Below are 27,443 nucleotides of genomic sequence, written 5' to 3' on the forward strand. Positions count from 1 at the left end.
AGGGCAAAAGGCAGTGTGCACACTTGTATGCCACCTTTTGTCCTTTACATTTGTACCCTGCAGTGCAAATAGCGAATATTCGGTGGCTGGGAGCCATTTACTTTGCTGAGCAAACCTAACGGCTCTCTTCTGTCAAATGACTAATTTATAAAAAATGCGCTCCCAAGTGTGTAGAGGTCTTCCCCAGAGCTTACACAGGAGATTAAAATTCTTCTCCACCTCAGTGCCATAGAGTGTTCCAGAGAACGAAAGGGTTCTAGGCTTATATTGTTGCCACTTCATAGTGGTAAGAGATCTGGTGGCAGCTGTCCCAATCTAGACATCTCAGAACTCAACTAGTTCCTACCTTTGAAAACCTTCCACATGATGACTGTGTCTCAGATCTCAGAGGCAATCTAGGTAGGGGACTGGTTAACATCAGTGCATCTGCGGGACGCCTACTTTCACGTCCCAAAGAGAATGAAGCACTATCAATTCCTGGGCTGTACTCTTGACGGTCGGCACTGTCAATCAATACAGGTGCCTTCCCGGCCTTAAAGCGTCTCTCAGCAGATTTATGAAGCTGCCGTCATCTGTGGCCTCTCACCTTTGGCTTCAGAAGATACACATTTACACTTACCAGGTTTATTGGTTTATTAGGACTTCCTCTATGGAGGAAGAACCTGTCCAGCCTCTCGCTCATGTGCAACACCCTTCATGATCTAGGGTTTTCTTTCCATTTGAAAAGTCATGCTTTCCTACTTCTCAGACGGTTCAGTTTATTGGAGCGATCCTCAACACCTCTCAAGGAATAGGATTCTGGCGTTGAGACAGATGATCCACCACTTCAGCATCAGAACTCAGATGACTTGCTGGTGATTCCAGATGCTTCTAGGTCTCATTGCCTTGCATATTCTGATTGTGCCTCTTGCCAGGTTCAGGTTGAGACCCTTACAGACGCACAATAGCGATGTTTTATTTCAACATACAGGGAGAGTGAAGCGACCTTGATGACAACAGATTCTGAATTAACAATAAAACTTTATTAACTTAAAAGTCAGGATGGAAAAAGGCCTTTCCAGTGCATTGTGTCCTCACACGTAATCCTCATATTTAGATATCTTCCTCTCCAGCTTCAGCTGCTTCGAAAAGAAATGTGGGCAGAGGGCGCTGTGCATCGATGCAGTCTACTCAATGTCCCTCAAGGGCCTCTGTCTCAAGGCCAACATCATCAATGGTATATATACCACGCGCAGTGCCCCTTAACTTCAGTTCTGTTTTTCTGGGATAGCTAACGCTTCGAGAATGGTGGTGTGCTTTGGTTTCTCTGAGAACTGCTGCATACTCGAGAACATGGGCTTCGTCATTGACACCATCAACTCCAAAGACCGGGTTCAAAAAATGTCACGATTGCGGTGCCAAGATGTCTCTCGTGGATCCTCATAAAGTGTATCTTTGGTGCCTTGGTGCATAGGACGGCAGACTCTGTGTCCTGTCAGTCCATTACTGGTAAGGCTTTGAAAGAGCGTAAGGGGAAATTAGCTGCACGTAGGCCCCCTACAAAATCCCCCTCGATGACGCTGTCGAAAAATGTGCTTGTCCAATGAGTCAAGAGACGACTCTCCTCAAAGGAGGAGATCCAAAAAGCACTCATGATCCAGGAGTGGTTAACACCACTCTTCGTCTTCATCCAAGAAGATGAAGAAAAGGTGCTACAGGTCACCTTCCACTTCCTCCGATTACTCTCCTGAGAAAAAGATAGCCTGCCCAAACAAGTCGGTGACTCCTACCGAATGGGAGGTATTCAGACAAGAAATGGTAAACATTTTCGAGAAGATGGCCCAACCCTCTAGAAAGAGAATACAAAAAGCCATGCTCTTGTCGCACTGTCAAAAGCCAAGGAAAGGGCTAAGGCGAAATCTTGCACACCCTCGAGCTCAGGACGCAGACCTGAAACCCCTCCAGAACCGTCGAAGTCTCGACTCAACGATAAACCGTCAAAGACTCTATCGAGTCGGGGGTTGAGCCCTTCGAGGGCTCCATCAATGCCAGAATCATCAAAAACATTGACGCTATTAGCATCGAGACCATCAACACCATCGGTGCCGAAGCCATCAATACCATCGGGTTCCAAGCCTTGACGCCTTTACCTACTAAAGAGGTCAAATCCTATATGCTATTACCAAGGAAGGATTTCTTCATACACGAACCATCGGACCAAGATACTCCTCCATTTGGTTTGGAGTTTGGCACACCTAATGACCCAGGGGCCCTTATTTCGGAGGAGTCCAGGATAAAGAACCTCCATGAAAACCTTCAGTTGGCAAGTGGCATAGACATAATCACCACAGCTTGAGTTTGCAAACCAGACCCGGCAGACCATGCAGATGCTATACTTGATAAAGGTCCACAGAAGGATACTTCCTTTTCATGTCGCCCTACAGAAAGGGGTAAAGGTGAATTAGGAGGCACCTGAAACAAGCCCAGCAGTAAATAAAAACCTCACCAAGAAGTACAGGCTAGAGTAGCGATTCTGACTACTTGTCAAAACATCCAACACCAGACAGCCTGGTAGTTCAGGCAGTGACATCTACATCAAAACAAGCGGCACGATAAGCTTTTCATCGATTGGGCGAAGAAAATGTTTTCTGCCGGGAGCATGGCTTTAAAATCAGCAAATGCTACTTGTGCTTTAGCAAAGTTTACATTCACCCTGTGGGACTGTATAGCCATGGCAGCTAGGCACATTCCCAAAGGGGAAGACATAGACGGCTTCCTGAATATTGTAAGAGACGGAAAAGAGGCTGTGTGTGAGTTTCTTCAGTCAGGACTGGACTTTGCTGACAGTATCAGCAGAGCCATGGCAGCAATCACAGTGATATGCAGGTTTGCATGGTTGAGGAAGTCTGGATTTGCACCAGACATGCAGTCTAGACTCCTTAAGATGCCCTTTGGTGGCACACAGCAATTTAACAGCAAGGCTGATGAAAGCCTAGAGAAGCTGCATACCGCGAAAGCGGCAGCCACATCTTTTGGTGCTGCTATCAAACAGCTACAGCCATCTCACCAGTGGATCAGGTAGGGTAGGTCCTTTAATTTCGACTCTTCTTTTGGTAGAGCGAGAGGACTGGCTAGTCAAAGGGGCCAAAGAAGATTCCCTCATGGTAGATGAGGGAGAGGTGCCAAGTCCATCCAAGCTACTCAGAACCTCTCTGAGGCCTTAACCCACAAGACCCTGGTGGGAGGCAGACTCTCACAGCCTCTGCAAGAATTGGGGGTTATTACTTCAGATACATGTGCATTGGAAACTAGCCCAGTGTTACTGCCTCCCCTTTCTAAGACGACCTCGGGATCATCCACCGGGGAGCCAATCGTTCAAAGTTCCGGATCTGTTCCTTATGCAGGAAGTTTTGAGCCTGCTAGAGAAAGGTGCCTGTAACGGAGAATAACAAAGGTTGGCACTCGCCTTATTTTCTAATTCCCAAGAAGGACGGAGGATTGAGACCTATCTTTGACTTGAGATGCTTGAATAATTTCCTCAGAAAGGACAAGTTCAAGATGGTCACACTTTCTCAGATCCTTCAGGCCCTCCAGCTCCAGCATTGGATGGTGTCATTAGACCTTCAGGATGCTTACTTTAATGTGCCAATCCATCACAAGCACAGAAAGTACCTGAGGTTCGCCATTGGCTGTTCCTCCCACGTTTTCCTCATCATCCCTCCCAGCCTACCCCGCTCTATAATTTATGTGCATTACACCTTATGCTCTTTCAAGGTTTGATACTGCCTTGGAAGCTTTTATGCTGATAATTCTGTAAGAAGAAGCCGTAAAAACAAAACTGAAGCTAGTGGGCCCTGCGCATGCTATATATACCAGTGATTACGTCAACCTTGAGACGGAGGCCCTCGAGGGACATCGAGTCGACCGCATTGACGCACAGCTCCCTCTGCCGAAATTACTTTTTCCGAAGCAGGTGAAGTTGGAGAGGAAGATATCTAAAGATGAGGAATACGTGGGAGGGACATCAAATTGGAAGAACGTTACCATTGAAGTTCAATGTAAGTAACTTGTTCATCTTGCCATATGCTATGGTGGGATTTCCCTACCAAACCAAAACTAATGAAAGTCAAAGTCCAAGAATTCAATTTAGGAATCTGTCTGTGTCCAAAACCTATACTTGTCCTTTGTTAGGCAAAGTTTGTACGCAGTTCCCTTTGGGACCACTACACACAACTAGGACTACAGGTGTAAGCAAAACCAACCTTTGGTATAAGTCTTTACTACACGGTTTTGGTAGCGTAGCGGAACAGCCAGGCTTATCTCAAGAGGGGAATGTAAGCAGTAATGACCAATTGGAAGAAAATACAAGAAAGCTGACTATATGACTAACTGTAACATAGCATTAAATGTGTTTATATGACTGTAACTGTAACAATGTATAAAAATGTGATATCTCGCCTGTATTTTGCGCCGTGATACCTTCAGGTATGGGCGAGTAACAAATGTAATAAATAAATAAAATAATGATCTTACACAGAGGTCTACAATCACAAGTGTTCAAGTAAACTCTTACACTCAAGGTTTCTTTGATAAATACTTATTAATTTATGTATCTGTCAATTATAAAACATTCATAAGAAGGAGGCAATATAATCATACACAAATATACTTCAATACAAATGCAGAATACTTTTCAAGAGGAGTAAAAGGCAAAGATTAATAGAACAGGAAAGGTTACAATTATTCTTAGACAGTGCAAATACTTTGAGTTCACCGGAAGAGTCAATTCAATTCAATAGGCTCGGCCAAAGTCAATGGGCTAAAGTCTTGGATAGGCTAAAGCAGTTCTGGTAAGTAAACGGTAAAGTCTCTGCACAATTTCTTGGAAATACTTTGTAAAAAGAAGAATCATATGTTGCGTCACAAGCTGATTAGGCCTGCGAGTTGCAAAAGTTTCAAGCACTTTCACCTCGAGAGGTAAGTACTCTGTCTGATTTCACAGTACCTTACAAATGAAGAAAAAGATGCAGTTGAAGACTTCTGTTCCTGGCAGTTCCTGCAGATCTCGCTGTTCCTGTGCCTCAGTCGTGGGGGCAAGAGGGAGGACGTTGGGGGACTCCTGCACTGCACTGACACTGGGCCAAAAGCTGGCACTTGGCAAACTTCAATTCCAGTAGCTGTAGTAAAGCACACAAACTGGTGTCCCTCTTCCTGGTTATTCGGATTCCTGCAGCACTCTGAGGAAAAGGCAACCAACTCTGAGGTTGGTATTCAGGTGGCTTACTGTCGAGTTGATTGGTCCCACCAACTCAAAGGGAGAAGTTGTCCTTGTAGGGGTTTCTCTGTCGAGATGAACTTGGCGATTCGGACCTGCAGCAGGGCTTCACCGGGCAAACCAACGGTCCAGGAGTTGCAGCAGCCATCCTCTTCAAGCTCGTCTTCGGTTCTTTCGTTCCAGTGGTCGACTCTGCCTTCCAAGCCAAGAGACTCGCATTTTATTTAGTTCTCTCCCATTCATTCCAGCCTAGCTGTCACTCACCCAGCAGGATGGCTGTCCTTGCCGGACAGTCAACCAGCCAGTCAACACAGAGTGCATTTGGATCTCCTAGTAGACTAAGCACAGGGAGTTTTGGGCACCTCCCTCTCTTCCTGCCCACCCCAGACACTTGGACGCCCTAGGTGGTCTTCACTCCTGAAGCCCGCCAAAGGCGAATGAAAAAAGGAACCAAACTAGGTTTGGCGCGCAGAGCAAAACTCTAGAAGGACCTTTTCACAAAGAAATGGCGAAAAAAGAAGACCGGGACCTGTCTTTACAGAGGGGGCTCAGACACCATCTTGAAAAACATGGCTCCCGCGATTTAACGCTACTGGTGTTCGCAGTCGGGAAAAATCATGGTAGTATGTTGTAAAACCACTGCTACAAGCCAATCTGCGAGGAAAGGGTGGCATTTGACTGCTACATGAGTTTCTAGACACACAGGATGCTAAGTAACCCATCCAGCACTCTATTGTAAGATAGGGTGTGCTGGGTCTATGAATTTAAAAGACTAGTAAAGTCAATTTCACTTTAGTTACTCTGGGAAACAGTAGTTTACCCCAGAGAAGGTATTTAAACCTTGGGAAAGCCTAAAAAGGTTTCCCTCTGCCACTGCACTGAGGGTGCTGTGTGTCACACATTAAAAGATGATGCCTATGGAGTTGGTTAGACTCCCTAACCAAAAGAAACACAAGATTAAAACACATTTCAACACATGAAAGAGTGGTAAAAAAGGGTCACACTCTCTCCAGGTAAAAAAACAAGTCCTCAAAATCCAGCAAAATTGCCAGGGGTCTCTAAGGTGAAGGGAATTAGCACATTTATGAGAAGCCTCCCTAACACCCTTACAACTAATCTATACCATGTGTAGGGATGTCAGCAACCAACAAAATTGTGTTCAACACAAAGTTCGAAGCTTCATCCAGCTTGCCGCTTTCTTTCCGTCTCCAAGTATAAAACAGTACCAAATAAAAGTCTCAGGATTGCCTTAAGTTCAGGCTGGTATAGAGTTAACCAGTACTCAGGGTTTCAAAACACAGTTCCAAACACAAAATATCTTGAGACTCTGTCCTCAAGTCAATAAGTAAATTAAATCTCGGGGTTCCCTTCCCCAAGATTCACTTTCAATGTTATATTGTTATCTTTGGTTTTTTTTTTAAGTTCTGTGCCACCCTTGCACCTTTTGTATATGGTTGCTCTTTGTACAAAATGTCTTGACTGAAATTTGCAGTTCAATGTATACATATTTTTTGGATTATTTGCACTTTCTTCCACTTGTTGAATATACTTTCCTTTGGTTCACTTTTTAAAGTTCATCTCCAAAGTTACATTCACCCTGGAGTTCCACATGTATTGGATTCACTTATATTCTTAAAGTTTGGTTCAATTTGAAGTTCAATGTATATTGGTTTCATTTAAATGCAATGTGTTGTTCACTTGTAGGATCAACGTATATAGATCTTAGTTGGATTAAAGTTTCATTCACTTTTGAGCTTGGCATATGGTGATTTTATTTAAATGTTAATGTTCCATTTATTTGTAATCTTCATAGGTAACAGTTCTGTTTATTTATTAAGTTTTCTTTCAATTCCGTATTCAATAAGTATGAAGATCTGTTTATCAAATCTTTCGTTCGGTTCAGAATTCAATAATAGTAAAAGTTTCATTTCAGTGCATCTCGTTGTTTTATATCCTTGTAGATTACTTTTTAGAACATGCCCAGCACTCAGAGACTTATGAAGAAAGTGCTTTCTTGTACATGCGACCACTCAGCTACAAAGTATTCTCAATTGTTCAAGGGTTAACAAGGATTCGGATCAGAGGCCTTCGAAAACGTGTTTTATCATTCATGCGAGCACTCCAATACAAAATAACCTTCACCGTAAGTTCAAACACTCGCATACCGGGTTTCTGCTTTCATAGAACTCACTGGTTGCTTCTTTGTGAGTTCCCACAGCGCAGATCTCACAGCCTTCTGTTTTTCTCCTCAGGGCTCCACCTCAGGCACTCATGGGTCGGCTTCAGACCCTGGGAGAACAAGCACTTCCAACACCAGGAAAAGGGGTAGCCTCCCTGCACGCCTCCCCTTTCAGCATTGTTTCGGTTCCACGGAGCTCCAGCTCCCGGGCCACACTCTGATGAACCGTCGGATGTGCTGCATACATACAGATCCCTGCAGCTTTTCTTGACCTCTCTGCTGCTGCTCTACCATCGCTGCCTCTGCTCCTCTCTTCACCACTTGATTGGGCTTCATTTTATACACCTGCAGCCCTTTTGCAGGCTGTAGGTGTGATTGTGCAATCAGCCCTGCCTGGCTATCTTTAAGGGGACACGTCTGTCATCTACAACTCTCAGCAGGCCCCTTCCTCGTCCCAGTACCAGAGTGGTAAAAGCACCTAGTCTTCATTACTCCCAGTTGCCTCTTCTTTGTCCCAGTAGGGTTAGTGGATATATAGAAGGGGGAGTGAACTCAAGTAGCCCATGAAGGTGGGGCAAGGGTTGGGTTGGTCATCAGTAGGAAAAGGGGGATACCATGTCCCTCCCAAGGGCATCACACTCCCAGTACCCAAAGACCCTCCACCCATCTTATGAAAGTCTTTGCAAAAAGGACAAGCATACTCGTCCTTGGCACTTAAGGGGTTAACTCTTTTGTTTTATTTCTAACTCGTCTGGATTGAGAGGATCTCCTACCCTTTTCTCGGTCAATGGGATATGGATGACATTATACCATAGCAAGCCCTGGAACACATTTGTCTCCTTGGGAAGGACGTGGGGAATATTCCATCTCGCCCGAAGGTACCCCCGTTCCGATCCCTAAGGATCCTCACCCAGGTAATCCTCCCTCAATGTCCACTCCCAGGATCAGGATCCATGAGTGATGGCCTTTCCCTGGCCACCTGCTGCAGAAGATCCCATGGGATTGAAAGTGAGAATACCCTCAGGTTTCTCACAGGGGAACAAAGGTCTCCTCTCTGTCTTCTAGCATGTCCCCCTGTCGCATCCCATTTAAAACAAGAGAAGAATGTGAAAGCAGATGCCCTTAGCAGACTCTTCCAGGCCCCACACAAATGGGAGATGAACAGGTCTGTCATCATTCCATTCTTTCAGGAATGGGTATTCCCGATGGTAGACTTATTTGCTATGGAGACAACCATCTATGTCAGGAGTATGTATCCCAGCAATGGATGATGCTCCTTTCCCTGGGAGATGTCTTCTGTCTGGACAGGTTGGGGAAGGCTCTCTATGCATCTCCTCCCTTTCCTCTACTTTGGGAGACCCTGTGCACAAAGCTGGGGGCACACAACCGCAACCTCATTTTACTGGTACCAGTTTAGTGGGCATTCTCTCATTGTTCATTTTTCCCAAGCCACTTAAAAAAGGGGCTGATCGCCCATTTATTAAGAAACCCATGCTGGATCTACAAGGCCTCGTCAGCTGCCTGCCAATCACTAACCCGCTTTTCATCAGTAACATCTTTGAAAATGCAATGGCAAATCTACTTCAAGAACAAATCATCAGTGCAGCATTGCTCCAGGACAACCAATTCAGTTTCAGTCCTAAATGCAACTCTAAAACAGCCACCATCAAGGCCTTCAAGGCCACTGATGACAATCTCCAGATCATGAACAAAGGGGATTCCTACCTCTGGGTTCGCCTAGACCTATCCTCCAATTTTGTTGTGGTGAACAACCAGACTCGGATCGGCCACAAAGTGTGCGCTTCATGGGCACAAATCTCAACTACTTCTCTTGGCTCTCAGACAGATACCAGGATGTCCATATGGGCACCCTCAAATTTCACTCCTGCCTGGTTACATGTGGAGTACCACAGGATTCAATCTTCTCTGTTGACCGTTAATCTGTACATGCAAACGCTGGTATCACTTTTTGACACCTCTGACATCTCACTACCCCAGTACATGGATGACACCCAGCTGTACCTTAAAGTAAACTGCTCCCACAACATTGCTCTCCTCCAGAAATGCCCTGCCACCCATTACATTTGGATTGCAAGTGCATACCTATGACTTAACCTGACAAAAACAGAATTTGTGCTCCTTGGTCACTGATCCAAAAAGGAAATGGTCCAAAGATGGCTGAACAGGAGGCACTTGGATGGATTCCCTCTCCCAAAATTGCCCTGTCCGCCAAATCCATCTGTGTCATGGACAGCAACATCTCCTTTCAACAGCACATCAACAAAAGCTCTGACTGTGTGTTACCAGATCACGCAAGATTACCTGTTCTCACTTACAAGCCTACCTTTCGGACACACTTCTCACCTCTGGCAGTACACGATGTTCTAAATGCCAGATCATTACCAGGATGGAAACAAACTAGCCCACAGAGAAAAGACCAGGAAACGGTACTTCTCCTTTGTTTCCCCAGTGTTACGGCAGTTTTTGTACAATCGTCTGTTGAGGATGCTACAACCACTAACACTAGGGCCAAGGCTAACACACCTGACAAGAAAGGGAAGACAAACCTCTCTAAGTGAAGGTAACGTTGTTAAGAAAGATTTCTCTTTTGACAACTTTCCCTCTATATTTTCTATTGTCCCCCAATATGTTTGCCTTGTTTTTTAACCTGTTCTGACTTTTTTTTGAGAAGTAAAACCATCAGCTTCACTTCCCCTGCCTTTTGCTCATTTGTTATGGGGAAACTGATCAGTCCTTCAGAGTGTGTGTGTGTGTGTGTGCGTGTGTGTGCGTGTGTGTGTGTGTGTGTGTGTGTGTGTGCGTGTGCGTGTGCGTGTGCGTGTGCGCGTGTGTGTGTGTGTGTGTGTGTGTGCGTGCGTGCGTGCGTGCGTGCGTGTGTGTGTGTGTGTGTGTGTGTGTGTGTGTGTGTGTGCGTGCGTGCGTGTGTTTGTTTCTATGGTGCAGAAACTTACCATTGGTGGTCTTGGACTTACTGCAAGGCTGGATTTTGGATAAGAAAAGGACTGCTGCAGCCATTTCTTGAGATCATTGTTGGAGCCAAGAATCCCTCGTGAAAGAACAGCCAACTGAAGATCCATAGAAGACTGCCAAAGAGGCCCTGCAGCCCTTCCTGCGTCTGGCCCGGTAAATCCCTGTTGGAATACCAAATCTGTGAAGGCACTGTGCAGCGCTTCTACTCCTGTAGTGGTGTGACCAACCCGTCTCAACTTGTTCTCGAGGGCCCAGCTGTCCTGAGCAGAAGTGTCACTGGACCACGCAGTGGACTGTCCAGCTTTGCAGCGGGCTACCTCGATACAACCGTCAGCTGTCCGCGTTTGCAGCCGAACTTTGGTGGTTGCCAGCTTGTGGTGTATGTCACCCTCCTGCTGAATTTCAGCCCCCCAGATTCAAGGTATCCTGTCCTAGAAGGACTTCAACAACCGTGATTGGAAAAACACCTGCCGCCTGAGTGTGGTGGCTGTCACTGGAACTCGCCTTCCCCATCCTGTGAAGTGTCCTGAAGAGGACTGCATTGGTGAAGCTTTCATTTCTCCATCACCAAGGGTTGCTGTCTGCTCCTGACCCTGAACAGAGGAATCCTTGCACCAACAGCTCTTGGGCACCTCTCACCGGAACCAACGGCCATAAATCCAACCTCCAGCAACCCCCAGTTGACCCATCCAGGCACCTGTGAAAATCAGAGTCTGGGGCGTAAATTAACGCAAGGTATTTTTCTCCCCCTGTCCTCCATATGAAAAGATTGAGACCACGAGTCTGGTGGTAGCCGCGCCGGAAAAACCGTCAGGCTGCCGCCAGACCCGAAATACCATTCCGCCTCCTTCATTGCCGGAGTCACCGGGGCATTACAACCCCAGTGACCCGGTAATTCCGGAGGCAGAATTCCATAAATCCCTATTCCCATGGAGTCCCATAGGACTACATGGGGATGGGGACAATGGAAACACCGGTTCCGTCTATGACAGAGCCAGTGTTTGCATTTCCGCCTGCAGACGGGTGGCGTTACTCCCCCCAGGTCTGACCTCCCGCCTGCATAACTCAGAATCAGCCGTTCCGGAAACCACGGTGGCAGCGGATTTACCGCCACTGTTGTTTCCGGCCCCAAGTTTTTGTATTCTTCCATTCCTCTGCTTTTTGGTACTTGAACCTGATTAGTACACTCTGAAAGGTAACAATACATTTGACTTACCTAGCAACTTTGTTGCATCTCTTCTTTTGAAAAATCTCCAACACAAGTAACTTACCTGCTACAGATACATGCTGGAGAAAAGCATTTTAGCTCCTGTGACCTTTGCGCCAAGGCCCATTCTTCTCGGGGATTGGACAGCTGAAGTTAGGGAATATCACTTGTGACTTGATTACATCTTTACTCCATCACTGTACTTACCTCCTTTGTTGATTTAAGTCATTGAATGTATTCTAAGAACCTATGGTGACTGTATGTTTATTATTGAGTGTTGTGCGATATTATCACCTGCGTGTTTCATTTTGTGTGTGTGTTTAAGGCCTAGAATAAATACTGTATTTTTATATATTCCTGTCTAAAATGATTTATTGTGTGCTTCACTGTGTGGACTCATTGTGGACCCCTGACCCCACTCACACTCTCCCAAGAATAGCCGTGACTACTCTATACGTTTATCTTGATTCTGTTTCGGCTAACCTCTGAGTTCCCCTGATCGCAATAACTAGGGTGGCCCCCTAAAAGCTGTCCACCGGGCCATATTCTTGAAATCCATCTTAAAAACTGTTGTCAGAGCAACATGGCTTAACTCCTTAGGTAGCTATAGGAGGTCGACACAGAGGTACAATTATTCCACCCACAGAACTCTAATAAATACATGACTGATATACTGAACAATACATACACATATAAAACTATCAGTTCAGTTAAGTACTATCATCAAAACAGTAATACTTATACAAGGAAGACTACCCTAACCCCAATCTCTGTATGTGGGACCTCTACCAGAGGTGAGCCCCCAACATAAACTTAACAGGTGTTGGGGAGAACCAATGTGTAGAGTGTCCTAAAGATACAACCCAAACTCTAATATACACAGAAGGCTCTAGACCTCATGGTCAGCACCGAACACATATGGTAGGATATGGAATAAAAAGGGAAGCACAAGTTTCACACAGCTAAAATATGCAATAAATCTCGAATGCCCAAAACAGTACTCCATATTAATTTGTAATCCTAAGGGCATTATACATGTTTAATGTCCAGGCACACTTAAAAGTATATTATAGGCAGAGAGAGGGAATAAAACAATTTTAAACCCTAGCCAAAGGCTTCCATGAATTAGCAAAACATGTTATCAACAGTTACCTGATCCATACATTTCAAGGGGAAAACTACACTTACTAGAAATATTGATAACGTTACACTGATAAGTCCCATGGAAGAAATGTATATGAAGACTTTAAAAATCACTGGTAAGTGACAAAAATACCAAACTTGGTCAGTGGCGCGCTGAAACCCTTGGGGAGCTAGGATAATGCCCAGGGGCAGGTAAGTACCCAAGTCAATTTTAGGAGTGTTCCATGTAAATTCACAGTTTTAGTTGACTGAATGGGATAGAGTTAAGTGTCCTGACCTTCAAGCTAGGAGGGACAAATCCAGCAAGAGAGACTTCTAGGACAAGAGGGAACCTGAACAAATGGCTCCCAGTAGCAGGGTGAAAATATGAAGGCAGCAACACGGCAGCCAACGGTTTTAGGATGGAGATAATGGCTGGTGGCACCCTCAGGCATCTAATAACTGAAGTTCTGGCTGGTAGTTGAGACGTCAAATGCCTTCTGCACTTCTGTAGTGACCCAGAGGCATTCAGAGGATTCTGGCAGTAAAAAGCAGGTGGTGGCGGGAATAATGGCCCAGAAATGGCTCTGTCATGGATGCCTCTACCCAGCAGATGTGGGGGAGACTGTAGAGGGGCCAGACTGGCCCTCCTGAAGCAAAACACCCAAACCAGGATATGCTAAACCACTATACCTAGCCAGTATGGCCAGGTAATGGTTAACAACAGCAGAAATTGTGGGAATTGCGGCAAAGATCTCCTTCAACAGATCAGCAGACATACTTTCTCCTCATTGTAGAACAGGCAAACAAGAGAGAGGCACAGGTATGACTTCACCTAAATACACCTGCTACAGGGGGCTGGCCCCAGGCAGCTAGCAAATCACTACTGGTTGGTCAGTAGGACTGCCACTCAGCCTTGGCCAACACCACAGGAAGAGAGAAGAATAGACTGTGTATCTATACTGGCCCAAACCAGTTAGGACCAATATAGAGGCTGCTAGGATGGGCTCACAAAGAGCCCATGTGGCCAGAACCAATATTTCTGTCTACCTCGTGGTCCTCTTGATAAAGGAAAGCTTGGAAACCTAAAATAGCCGAGAGCAAGATATAAAAATAAAAGCATTGGCTCCCCAATTTTTACCAAAAAGGTACATTGGGCTGCCAATGTGGCAAAATGGCTTGCAACCCGGGTGAAGCCAAAAGCAGTGTTTATTTATTTTTATTCAAAATGTGGTACATTCAGCAATATGACTTTTCACATATAATAAATTATACACTTACATATGCACTCATTTAAATCAAATCATCAAAACATTATCAAACAATATTCATCATTTTTTTTCTCACTTTAAAAGCCCCACATGAGTCTTCATTCTCAATACTTCCATAGTTAAAAACGATTCATGACCAGAGAAATTAATTGCCAGAATTCATCCACATTTAACCCCTCAACATCATTTACATATTCTCGTTGATCTTGTAATGATGGACATAGAATTAAGATATGCCTCCGAATTAAGATATGCCTCCAAATGTGTTCCAGTGGTTCCTTACAAAACAGACACTGGCTGTGAAACCTATCCCCTTTAGCACGTGCTTCCGTAACTTCACCGGTAGACAGAAGATTTAGGCGAAATCTCAGGAATTGACCTTGGCAATAGGCGTTTGGAAATCATCGTAAATATGATGGTCTAGACCTGAAAATGATTCATGCAAGTTGTGACTTTGCATCATATTTCTTGTATTTATCCAGCCTAGCCTCATGATGGCCAATTTCACACCGATTGGATTTTTGGAAAGATGTTTAACTGTACTAGAGCAGTTTTCCAAAATAGAAATAACCACACCCTGAAGTTTACACAGAGGAGGATTTTCTCCTCCATTAATACAATTCTCACATGCTCATAAAAGGATTGCTGATGGGGAATCTTTATTGATCTAAAGAGAGACACCGACCTCCAATCTATAATGGCCCTCAGTGAATTCATATCCAGTTTGAAACACAGGCTCGGCATGGGAAGTGATGGTGGTAGATTTACGACTTTATTCCACAACCGAACCCAGTCCAAGTCCCATGACTGAGTCTCTACATCCATTCCATACATCAAGGTTGGGATGATTTTAACCTTGTAGAAATTAATTAAAGGGATGATGGAGAAACGTCAATATTTACTGAAGATTCTTTTTGTTTGGCAAACAAATTGACCGATCCGTCCCTCTAAATGCGCCTCCACGAAGGCCATATTTTGGTGGGATTTCATTTTAAACCCCAAATATGACTTATTTTCTAATTGCATTCTCTTGATCATTGAGGGTCGACTAAAAAGCAATTCTCATTTTTTGCTGATTTACTAAATTGGATTATATTAGATTTTGATGGATTGATTAGCAAATTATTCTCCAAGGAGTATTCCCCCAATGCATTCAAGAGCCACTGTAGGCCTATCGGAGTGCAATCAAACAACACAATGGTGTCCGCATAGGCGATCCAGCTAACTGTTTGATTACCAAACATAGGGCTGACAAAAGCATGTGGATGCAGAGCCTCACCCAAATCTGCCTAGTATAGGTTAAAGGGACAGGGGGCAAGAATGGACCCCTGCCTCACACCTCTCTCGATTGGAATAGGACTAGTTAAATGACCCTGTCCATCTAATCTCAGTTGCACCTGCATGTTCTCATGTATATGAACTATGATTGGCAATACATTTAATGGGAGACCCTATCGTTGGCCAAAGGCGCTCTCTATTGCGTGTAAAAAATGCCTTTGAGAGGTCTACCAGTGGGGGGGGGGAGGTACCCTTAGTCCACGCATTACCATGCATGATGTGAGGATAATGCCATTTAAGGAGTTTAGCTAACACCAACATACTCCCTAAAACCTGTGCAGGGTGATAAAATCATGTCGGGCAGAAATGGGGAGCTTGAGAGGCATCACTGGTACAGGGCAATTTAGGGGCACCCCAAAACCATGAGAGGAGTGTAAAAAGGGACGTAATGGCAGGGGGACTTCAGGATAAGTCCATTTGGCCACCATTAAGAGATCAAGGAACCTAAAAAGCTGGGGGGAAAGCAACAAGTGGAGGGCCCCCAAAAAGTGGGCCCAGAGGCTAGCACAGGGGCAATGCGCTGGTCTTCGAAGCAACACCACGCAGAGCAACAGAGGTTTGTATCCCGCATCCACGCTTAGAAACCAAACTCAGGTACGGTATTAGGCGCGTTATAAAAAAACAATTAATTAAATAAATAGAATCCCCAAAATAGAAATTCTGGCTTAACACCGGAATACTGGAACACCATCCTGGTGGCAATCAGAACAGCTCCCGTTTTTATGGAAAGATCTGAAAACCCTGCTCTTCAGGGAATTGCTAGGAGTGACTTTGTTAACTAGGAGTGACTTTGGTAACTTTGTCCACCGTTCTACAACCAACGCAGACCCCTTGTAAACTACCTTCCTGTTCCTTGAACCCTTGAGCTCTGTTACTTCTAAGCTATATTAGCACTATATAAAACAAATACAAAATACTGTGGCATTATGTGGCACAGCCAGCATGAATAATTTTGTTGTTCTTTTTCCTTTTGCAGCCGTATGAGTTAAACCTGCAGGTGACGTCTGTCCTATCAAAGCTGGCGCTCTTTCCCCATCCACACATGCACGAATACCTGCTGGACCCATATGTGAATCTGGCTCCTGGCTGTCGCTCTCTCTTCTCTGTTTTGGTCAGGGTAAGTATCGTAAAACTCCCACAATTCCTCCTTCTTATGGGGTCAGCCAGCCGATGGAGCCAATACGCTCAGACAAGGGTACAGTGGGCACAGTGGCTGACTGACCTGAAATGAAGACATTTCCCGGTGTTATCAGGTTGGAGTATTGTTTGTCACATAATTGACTCTATCCCAGCCTTTCCAGTCTTCCAGAGACAGTGTGAAACTCTCACATGGCCATTCACTAGTTGCCTTTGCAATGTTAGTGCTACACTGATCTTGCATTTTCTAAAATCGCCTCTCACCAAATACCCCAAATTAGGGGGTTACTGAAATGCCTGTAAAACAAGCTACATTGGATGTGGGCTGTTAGAATAAAGCTTTGATTGATTACATTAGTTATCTCACACCTGAGCTGCCAGACTCAAAATATGCAACTGTCCTTCCTGACAGAGAATGCTATCTTAAGCTGAAGGATCAGCTACTTAACTGGGCTGCCAAAAGCATTGGGCAGCCTGACTATGTGTAAGGGCTACGCATTACCTTGGTTGAAGGAGCCACCCTTGGTACAGGTAGAAGTCGAGTCCTGTTTCCTATTTGACTCCATATATTACTTAACATTGTGCACAGACGCCGTCATCCTTGTTCCATGTGTTAATATCCCTGCAAAAATATCGCAATACAAAAATATCGCCATATTTTTGCGGTGATATTGAGGCATGGACCCTGCGGGGGACACCCCCGCAACCCCTGCATTATTTTTGGTGGGGATAATATGTAGGGATGCCGTCATCCTTCCCTCAGGTTCACCTCTCAGATAACCAACGAAGAACACAAGGTAATGATAAAGATCTTTTCCACTGATACCAAAACTGGCGCTCTCCTCTGCTGCAGCATGGTGGAGCCCCAACAACTCATCATTTTCTAAAGAGAACTACATGCAGGAGTTGGCTGAAACTACATATATTCCATGTACTGCTCTGGGGTATTGGCTGCACGGAAGTCCACTTGCACAAAATCCGTCCAGCCTGTGGCACCAAGACACTGCTGCATCCCATTTAATGTTATGGAAAAGGTGGAAAGGGGACTTGCATTATTGGATAGGTGCAAGATCAAGCCAAGTACTGCTTCCCAGTCGTGATCGTGTAGCAGACCAAACAGTTAGGGGAAGTCAACACATACATAGATATGGGGCTCCCAAACAAAGCCATTAATGCAGGAAAGACGCATGACTCCCACAATGGACAACATCCTGGCCGTCCTCAGTAAAGCAAAATGTTTCTCCAAGCTTCATCTCAACGCCAGGTAACTTCATCTGCGATGACACCTAGAATCCTAAGGCATCGCCATCAAGGGCAATCAACTTCAGTGATGCCATCTTCATATTTGCAACCAACAAATTATCACACCGTTAATGTCTAAGTGTTGTACTGAAGAGGACCCAAAATTGGCACGTCATTGTAAGATGGGTGCATTCCACAAGGGCAGTGTTGGATGGAATTTCACAATCAGACCTGGGGACAGATTCTGAGAGGTCACCCTATTCTGGTAAACGGGGAAAGACTCTGTATAGCCAAACCCTACCAAAGTAATGTGACTAAGAAGTAAGGCCTAGACTTGAGAGAGTGTGTCAACGATGAAGAGTTCAGTTAAGCACGCACAGAGCACTCTTAATAGCACAATTTAGTCAGAATCTATAAAAATGCACTAATATTTATTTAGGCCTTAAACAACTCTTATCAATCAAAAATCATGGGTAAATAAATCACTAAGCATACACTACTTATGTGTACACATTCTTCTTTGAGGTGCTCTGACTGCAGAGCACCTACACTTTACTTTTAAACACTATAATTTCAGCAATAGGACTTTGTAGTGTAGCAAATGTAGCGGAAAAAAGACAAGGTAACAAACCAATTAGAAAGGTTTATAGATACAAATACATGAGTTGAAACGTAATACACAACCTTATAAATGTAAGGCCCTACACTTTTATTTATTTATTTCATTTATAACATTTATAATACAACAAACTCCATAACCAATATAGTGACATTTTACATAACTAGGTCAATGAAGCATTCGAACCAGTATAGTGAAAACAGAATAAAAAACAGAAAACTATATCAAACCATCTATCAGTAGAAACATTTACCAAGCTAATTAATTGCAATCAATACTTTCTAATTAACGTATAAACCATTGAAACATGTCCAGGTTATAGCTCAGTCCCACCCCTCAAATCCAACTTCATATGACAGACGGACACTCGACAAGATGACAAACAAAAATAATCAGACAATCCTGCGTTCCGCTACACCTCATTCAAGAGCATGAAATCTCAAGACCATAGTACAATTGTGTCTAACTAACAAATCATTGAATGCTGACCAAATATCCTCCTATAGTTGAGAAATGTCGTCCTTTTTATACATTACTTTCTCATAGTGAAAAAGGATAAGTAAATCATTCAGCCAGGTATCTAATTTGAGGAATGTTTCTATGAGCCAAAACAAGAGCCCTGACAACCCAAGGTTTAGTGCCATAGTTGATTCCCAAGCCACTCCATCCCAAGAATACGAGTAACCTTCCAGGGTGTCTTGGGATTGCAGCATTACCCACTAAATCTATTTCGTTAAGCGCATCCATCCAGAAGTCCTCAATCTTCGAGCAATCCCATAGCATATGTGTCAGTGTCCCCTTACACTTTCCACATCTCCAACAACGATCATTATCTAGCAGACCCAAGGAGAGCATCTTTGCAGGTGTCCAATATAGCCTACCCAGTGTTTTTTTTTTCATACTAAGCGTAGATTAAGATCCAATTTTTCAAGTTCTTTGGAGGTCCTCTCCCAATCACGATTTCACAAAGCAATCAATGTGTTCCCTAGCGCTATCGCTAAACAGGCGCACACCCTATCCGGTGTGCTATCCCTAGATTCGGGGTGATGTACCGCCTATCTAAAAGGATAGGAGAAGAGAACTATCCCTACTACTACAATTAGACTTTCAAGATCACTAAAAACAACCTGGGAACCCATAGTTAAACGCACGGTTGAATAGTTTGCATGAGAGTATTCAATGATTGGTAATTTACCATCATTTATTCACCCTCCGCGAAGTATGTTCGACCTGAGCATGAGGAAATGTTCCTCTTAAAAAATGAAATACAAGTGCAAAGTAAGACAGAGGAGTCTTATCTTTTCATTTATTCTTGTGATGTGTCACTGTTGCTTTGTGAAATTGTCTAAAAACTAATGACCTGTACCTGTCCTTTTTCTTATGCGATACCTAGTGTATTTAACAGGAAGGTCTGTATCCCCATATGATGTGTATTTGAAAAAGAATTTCCCTGAGTGGTTTATATTATTATCCTCTCCCAATCACCCCATTTTAGGGCAAGTCCAGGGGAGGCTCTTGACCAGATCTCCACCGATTCTGGTCAGGGAAGTGGGAGGTAGGGTAAGGACTTCATGCCTTTTCAACCCTATGGAGTTTGGGCGGCAGTTGAAACCACTATGTTAACTCACCCCCTGTACTCTGATATTCGCAGGGACCACTTCTGGGGCTCCTGAGTTCGCTGGGCCCACTTGCATTGTGCTTTAGCTCCGTCAGGGAAGGCCCAGGGATTGCTGGTGCAGAGGTCACTTTCAGCCTAGTCAGTAGTCAGCTCGATGACCCTTGGCACGATGAAGGGACGAAGAAGGGACCACTACTTTGTCAATTACCTCTGAGGGCCCCCGGGACACGATGCAGGCAGAGAATAGTAATGGCCACCATGATCAAATGGTGGAAATGCACCCTTGTGGTGGAAACAAAGAAGCTGGCCCTGCAAGGCCCCTCTTCATTCTGGAGACCTCTATCAGGGGGAGGCCACTTGTTTCACACCTCAAGGGTTTGTAGAGTCCCAGGTCCGGACTCAGGACGATGATTGATGCTGAGAGGTAGCCCAGGAGGAAGATGGTCAGCCCGCAGGATGGTTCTGGGTCGCTTCCGAAGGCTTGCAGGGCCAGGATTCTCTAGCAGGGGTCGAGACTGGTTGTTTCCACTGGTGCAGGGGTCAAAGCACTGATGAAGGTTTATGGCGATCAGTAAAGGTGCAGGCCTTTGCTGGGACGTTTAAGGAAGAGAAATTTGGTTGGCTGCATCGATGAGTTCCGTGTTTCAGCAGAATGCATTGCTTCGAAGGGGTCTTGGTTCCAACAACGATCTGAAGAATAGGTACAGGAGCCCTCCGTTTATACTAAATTTGAGTTGGAGTAGCCCCAAGCCCATCAATGGAAAGGATCTGCCCCATTCAAACTGGCAGGGGCTGTCCAATCAAGGACTCATTAGCTGCTGTTGTTGTGCTCCTCCATTGCAAATACATTGTTGGCAATGCGCAATCTCCAAACCAGGCCAAAACATACAATGTGCCACCATTGCAGGATAGATAATGAAAAGTGTATTTACAGATTCTGAGCGTCTAAAATCACACGTAGATGGGCACAGGCCAACGGAGAGGCAGAGGGGTTTATCTGCTTCAAAAAGATGACACTATCGAACAATGGCTCTTTATCAGCTCTTGAGGTACTATAGAAATGTGCCCAATTCTGCGATGTGACGCTCAGTGTAAACTAGAACATCCAACTACTGCCTTCTTTGAGTCTCCTAAAAATTTTTCTGTTCTTGTGTGATGATGCCCTGACCATTTTTACCGAAGCTCCAGGAAGGACTCGCCAGAGGACGGTTACCTAAAATCTAGATAAACAAAGAGGTGATGGCTGGAAGGTTTACAATGAATCTTAACCTCTGGCATTGCTCTGGGCAACCCTCCAGACCATCGTTCTTTGCCTGCCAAGCCATTACAGAAGGGGAAAGACCATATGCAAATCAGGCTTGGCCCCACCCCAAAAGGGGCAGTCCAGCCCGAACCTCTAGGTCACATCCCTTCTGCACGAGACCACAAGCATCCCCAAACATGTTTCAGCCTTGTTGGGCCTCATCAGTGAGGAGTAGCTTGGCTCTCTAGGCCCAGCAGGCACTGGACCCACGTCTGGGCATACCCGTCCCACTCGGGGTGACAAAGCATAAACAAAGAGGTGATGGCTGGAAGGTTTAGAATTAATCTTAACCACTGGCATCGCTCTGGGCAACCCTCCAGACCATCATTCATCGCCTGCCAAGCCATTACAGAAGGGGAAAGACCATATGCAAATCAGGCTTGGCCCCACCCCAAAAGCAGCAGTCCAGACGAACTGCTAGGTCACATCCCTTCTGCATGAGACCACAAGTGTCCCCAGACATGTTTCAGCCTTGTTGGGCCTCATCAGTGAGGAGTAGCTTGGGTCTCTAGGCCCAGCAGGCACGGGACCACGTCAGGGCATACCCGTCCCACTCGGGGTGACAATAGCATAAACAAAGATCTACACCATGAGCTCTTCTACCATAGAAAATCCAATGGTAAGGTACTGTCTCTTTTGTGACTAGATGATAACTTGTGCAGCATTCCTTCATCTTGATTTGGCACGACCAGTCAGTCCCATACCTCTTCAAGGCGTCTTGTGCTACTCTGGAACTACTGGGCCAGCCTGCATCACCTGACCAGAATCTCATTGTGACTGCTGTAGCTCGTGGTCACTTTTCCTGTTGCCTGGACTGCTGATCAGAACCCTGGTACTATTCATCCACTGTGTAGACATCCAGTGGCTTGTCTTGCAGTGCTTTGTCTCGACTGGCGATTCGGTGCCACTTTTGTACCTTGATCAAGAATCTGCTGTGATGCCTTTTCTTTTTCCTCTGTCTTCCTCCATGGTCAATGTTTCATTACTTTGTGGCGGTGGTCTTCCTTTGCTGGCCTTGTCCAACTTTCTCTCCAGCTGTGAAGTCGTACCATCACTTCAGGCTTTTCACTGATGCGACTCTGATGCATTTTAGATTTTCTTCTTCACTATTGCAGCTCCTGCACTCCTACTTGGTCTTTGGTCCTGTGTCTCCAGCTGTGGGGCTGGACCTTGTACAACTCACCGTAGTGCCGGTTTCACCACATTTCTTCATGGAGGGTTGATAAGAAGGATTCTCTGAATCCACACTGGACATGATTCTGAGAAGCAGTTACTGTTGGAACTCAAAGAGACATATGAGACAGATTCTTACAAGCTCAAGTCGATATATAGCAGTGTCAAAAAGTGGATGTCAAGAAACTGGATGTGTCTTAATAACAACAAGATTTTTGGCTCACATCAGGCCAGGGCTACTCTGACTTCCAAATGGAAGCCTCCTTACATGCAGAGGCCCATGTTTCTTACATAAAGAAAAACACCTACTACCACCTGAATTTACTGAGCCAGATAAGACCTTTTCTCTCAGAAGAAAATTGCATTTCTCGTGCAGAAGCCTTTATTCTTCATAGAATAGATTATTGTAATGTCTTAATGGGAGGCGCAGAACAACCTAGCCTAAAAAAACTACAAGTCCTCCAGAATTATGCAATCCGCATTGTAAAAAAAACGGCCACGTAATTTCCATGTATCTAAACTGTGGAAAGAACTGCACTGGCTTCCTGGTGTCTCCCGCATACAGTTCAAAATACTTGCTTTGGCACACAATTGTGTATATGGATCCGCACAATGTTATCTGATGGAGAAATTGACCAAATACGAACCTAGCAGAACCATGAGATCATCTGGGTCTACGTTAATCACATGTGTTAAGGTAAGACGTACACAAGGCATCAGGCGATCTTTTGTTACCACAGTGCCTAAGGTCTGGAACAAATTATCTGTCACTCTTCACCAGGCAGCTAATCTTTTGCGCTTCCGTAACAAACTAAAGACCGTCCTGTTTGCCTAAATAACGACAGCTTGTGCACCCCTACATCATTGTCCTATGCTTCATGTTCTGTCTCTAGACATTTTGTGCGCCCTGATGCCTGCTAGCTTTTGGCGCTATATAAGTAAATAAATGGCAATCTATTATGTTAAATAGGAATGCCGATGATGTCGAGCCAAACCCAGTAAAGCTACAGTAGCAGAGAGCCGATGCGGCTTAGACTCAGGAGGAAGTGAGGGTGGTCTGGGGGCGACATGAGACGCACACAGCACTCTCAATATTTCCATTTAAAAGAGTACAAAAATATACCATTATTTATTAAGCCTTTAATATACTGTGAGCAATTGAAAACTTCGGTTAAGTATTATCACACTACTATTATATGCATTCACCACTGGGGGTTCTACTACAGAACACTAACACTTTAACTTTAGAAACAGTTATGCAGTAGTGAACAAAGTTAGAAGCAACACTGTTAAGAACTGTGTGTGGTAAAGCAAGTGAGAAAGAAACACAGCACTTCAGAACCAGGAAATACAGGTAAAGGAAATGTGTAGAACAGCTAGGGTCCCTAGTACTTAATAAATCCATCCCTGATCGGGAATGAGACCTAGTGACCAAAACCCACCAGTTCCACAAGTCACACTTTTCAGGTGGGTTTACTATTGGATTGTGACAGTAGCTACCCCAAAACCACTGGTTGCATGTGCGTGTTCTAAAAGGTAAGTATAAATAGGTTTCTCTCTCAGGCCCACCACTCTAGGGGAAGACACAGGGGGATCCTTGACCTGCCCACCACTGATATTAGGCAAGGGTGAGATAGCGTGAGGACTTTATCCCCATGCACCCCTATGGTGGGAGGGAAGGATTAGGAATCGGTATGCTAACTTACCCCACGTACCCTGAATTTCTTCAGCAACCACTTCAGGAGTTCCTGGATCCGCTGAGCCCACTTACTTCTAAGCTTTGTCTGGTCCTGAAAGGTCAATGGGCTGCGGATGCAGAGGTAATTTTCAACTTCGGGATTGGGTCTGGCTAGTCCCTGGTTTTGATGATACAGTTCTGAAGACTGGACAGCTGGACACACTTCTCACAATGGTGATGCAGACCTCCATCGGATAAGAGACCTGCAGGACATGAAGAAGATTGGATTTGGCTTGAGTCACCATGGTCAAGTGACAGCAACAGGCAGTCCTCCTAGCGCGAGCAAAGGAGCAGGCCCTGTATGGTTTCTCTTCAGTCACGAAGGCTGAAACTGAAGGAGCAGGCATCTTTTTACAGAGGTTGAGGATCCACAAAGTTCCAAGGATGCACTCAGAACGCCGACAGCTGTAGTGAGGTAGCCCAGAAGAGAGTTTGTCAGTGCATTGGTGTTGGTCCAAGGACACTTTTGAAAGGCTCATCAGGCACGGATCCACCTAGCAGGGGTTGTGACAGGTTGTTTACCCCATGTGCAGGGGTTTAAAGTACTGACAAGGGCCTTCTTGAGATAAGACCAGGTCTTATCAGGATGCAATGATGGTCAGCTGAAACAGTTGTCCTCGATTCTTCAGTGAACTACACTCCAATGATGACCTTTCAAAAGGCTGCAGGAGTTTGCTCCTCCTTTTATCCAGTATTTGAACTTTAGTCGCCCCTCCAGGTCCATCAATGGTAAGAATCTGCACCATTCATACTGCGAGAGTATGTCCAATCATGCACAGCCTCTGTCTCCCACATCTGCCCAGCAACAGACAAACAATGGCTCAGATGTGGACTGGGTCCAGACAGGCCGACCCCTCCCCCCTCATATCCAGCCACACACACAGCCCGCCACTTTGCCCTGGAAAGCAGGAGCTTTGCCCGGAAAATGGCTTTACATATATGGTCATTCCAGACCACAGAGGGCAGAAAGACGGACAAAGTACACAATGGCCAAAGGACAGGTGAAAATCTAGTGGCACAGCCATTTTAGAGTGTATGGTACTCTTTATGGCATTATGAGGTAAAATGCCAAAGTGCACACGTAAAAAGTTAAAAACATGGTCGAAAAATATCCGTTGCCACCAGCCATCTTGGACACATTGTATTTGTAACCACAAAGGTACTAAAGAACAAGTTATAAGTAAACAAAGTATCCTAACCGCACTTCACGTTAAGGTGATGTGTGCAGCTTTAAAGAAAACAAGAAATCCACCAAAGGAGACATCGTCTCCCAGTTCTGATAGTCTTAGGGACTGATCGATTTCCTCATAATTCTAAGCAAAATTTAAGGGAAGTAAAGTGAAGGACTTACTTTCAAAAGTAGATCAGGAAGCACACACTAGCAAAAAGATAGGGATGTCACATAGAAGTGTATGGGAGGAAATCAGCAAAATGAAAATATTTCCTAACAAGGGCAAGTCTTCTAATTCCCCCCCACCCCCACTACCCTAAAATCCAATTAAAACCATACCCATACCCTTACCCCGCATCCCACCTAAAAATGCTGTGAAATAATGTGGTGAAATCGGCCATTCACCAAATGCGGTGAAGCGGCCGGGGTATGTTGGGTAGATTCTGTCTTCTGTGGCTTCCAGGATCGCACATCTCCAGTTTCGAAGTCTGTTACTGCCAACCTTCTACTGCTGGTTCTCTTACTTGGGGTCCACAGGTATAACTTGGGGTCTTAGTTTAGTCTTTCCAATATTAGGGGCCTCCATTTCAGGCCCCTGCCCATCCGGTTTAAAACTGTGACTTTTGCTTCTGACATCAGAGCTGCAGTCTGCAAACTCTGGCCCGGCATGGTGAACAGAAGAGGAGGACATGGACTAAAAGTAAGACAAGCATGCTTGATTCCTGCTTGGGGTATACACAGAATTGGGGGGTAGGGTTTCCCACTGGCACCTACGGTATGAATATGGAAACAATAATCACAAGTCTGAAGCCTATACGGTTCCAGAAATGATGGCACAATGACTGCCTGACTGACTCCTGAAGCAGGAACCATCACGCTGTTAACAAATATGGCACAATGGGTAATACTGAGACGCGACAAAGGAAAGCGGCAGATCTTGCCAGCTGTAAAACCCAGCAGCCAAACTCTAGACAAAGGAAATAAACACGCACAAGTGAGGACAAGAGCAGTAACCCAAACCTTAATAGAAATATTCAGGAAGTCTTAGTAAGCAAGGTTCAAGACAGAACAGGAAGGTAAGAGTATATGCAAGAGCGCTGGAAAGTAAGCATAACTGTACTGAGAACTGAAAAAAGCAGACTGAAATCTATGACCTGGTATCAAGGAAATGAGGACCAAACTGTGGACAGGTACTAGGTACTAACTCTGGACTGGAATCAAGGACTGATCTGCAGACTGGAAACCAGGAAACTACGGACTGCTGCTGGACTGGAATAAAGGAAACTATGGGCATATATCAAGGACTATGGGCACTGAGCAAATAATAACAGGAAGCAAGGGAACTGTGGGCAGAGAGTAAGGGGCTGAAGGCAGAGGAGGAGGAGGAAACTGCAGGGCAGAAAGCAAAGGGCTTTCGGGCAGTGAACATACGGCATGGGAACAGCAGCAGCTGCTGGCAACTTCAAACCCAGCAACAGAGCTCAGTAGGCAATTGCAGTTCAAAGCAGGAGGGTCCAGAAACCAGTACAATGCAAGAACGATGTACTCTTGATACTGATAAATACTGACTGTGTTGAAACAGGCTTGATAGATGCACCTCCTAGAGTTTTAGGGAAATTATAGTACTCAGACTAAGAACTGTCAAAAGAAGCCTAAAGGGATATGTAATTTGTGCAAAGTTCCAATAATTTACAAGGGGTACGTATAGTCAGAAATATGCATAAATAAAGCTCAGGATGAATTGTGAGCCCCAGCTAGTCTATGGAGGGCTCCTCCTAGTCTTCAGTAGGTCGGGACATGACAGTGTGCCCCTCACTAGGCCCCGTGTAGATATACCAAAATGAAAACAAACTCCAATCTCAAAATAGTATGGTCTCATGTCGTAATAGCACCATAAAAAATGAAAAACGTCTTCAAGGATTCAAGGTAACAGTATTTACCAGAGGTAAACTCAGCATACTTTATAAGCTGGGTGTCTGAATCCGTGATGGACAAGAAAACAGCAGGATCATTCTCACAGAATGGCTCTGTTCCATAACGACCACTTGATGATCTGAAGTTTTCAAGTGACTAAAGGTTT

At 44.9% G+C, this 27,443-nt stretch overlaps 1 protein-coding gene across 2 annotated transcripts in view; it reads left to right on the top strand.

The window, feature by feature from the left end:
• Window positions 1-27,443, top strand: part of FHIP2B (FHF complex subunit HOOK interacting protein 2B) — a 416,121-nt gene that overhangs the window by 349,367 nt on the left and 39,311 nt on the right. For both annotated transcript variants that reach the window (XM_069617737.1, XM_069617736.1), the window contains one exon: window positions 16,339-16,479. In XM_069617737.1, the coding sequence (XP_069473838.1) occupies window positions 16,339-16,479 (141 nt within the window). The remainder of the gene's footprint in view (window positions 1-16,338; window positions 16,480-27,443) is intronic.

The sequence above is a fragment of the Ambystoma mexicanum genome, chromosome 10 (assembly GCF_040938575.1).
Source record: "Ambystoma mexicanum isolate Mex_15411 chromosome 10, UKY_AmexF1_1, whole genome shotgun sequence".
Lineage (NCBI taxonomy): Eukaryota > Metazoa > Chordata > Amphibia > Caudata > Ambystomatidae > Ambystoma > Ambystoma mexicanum.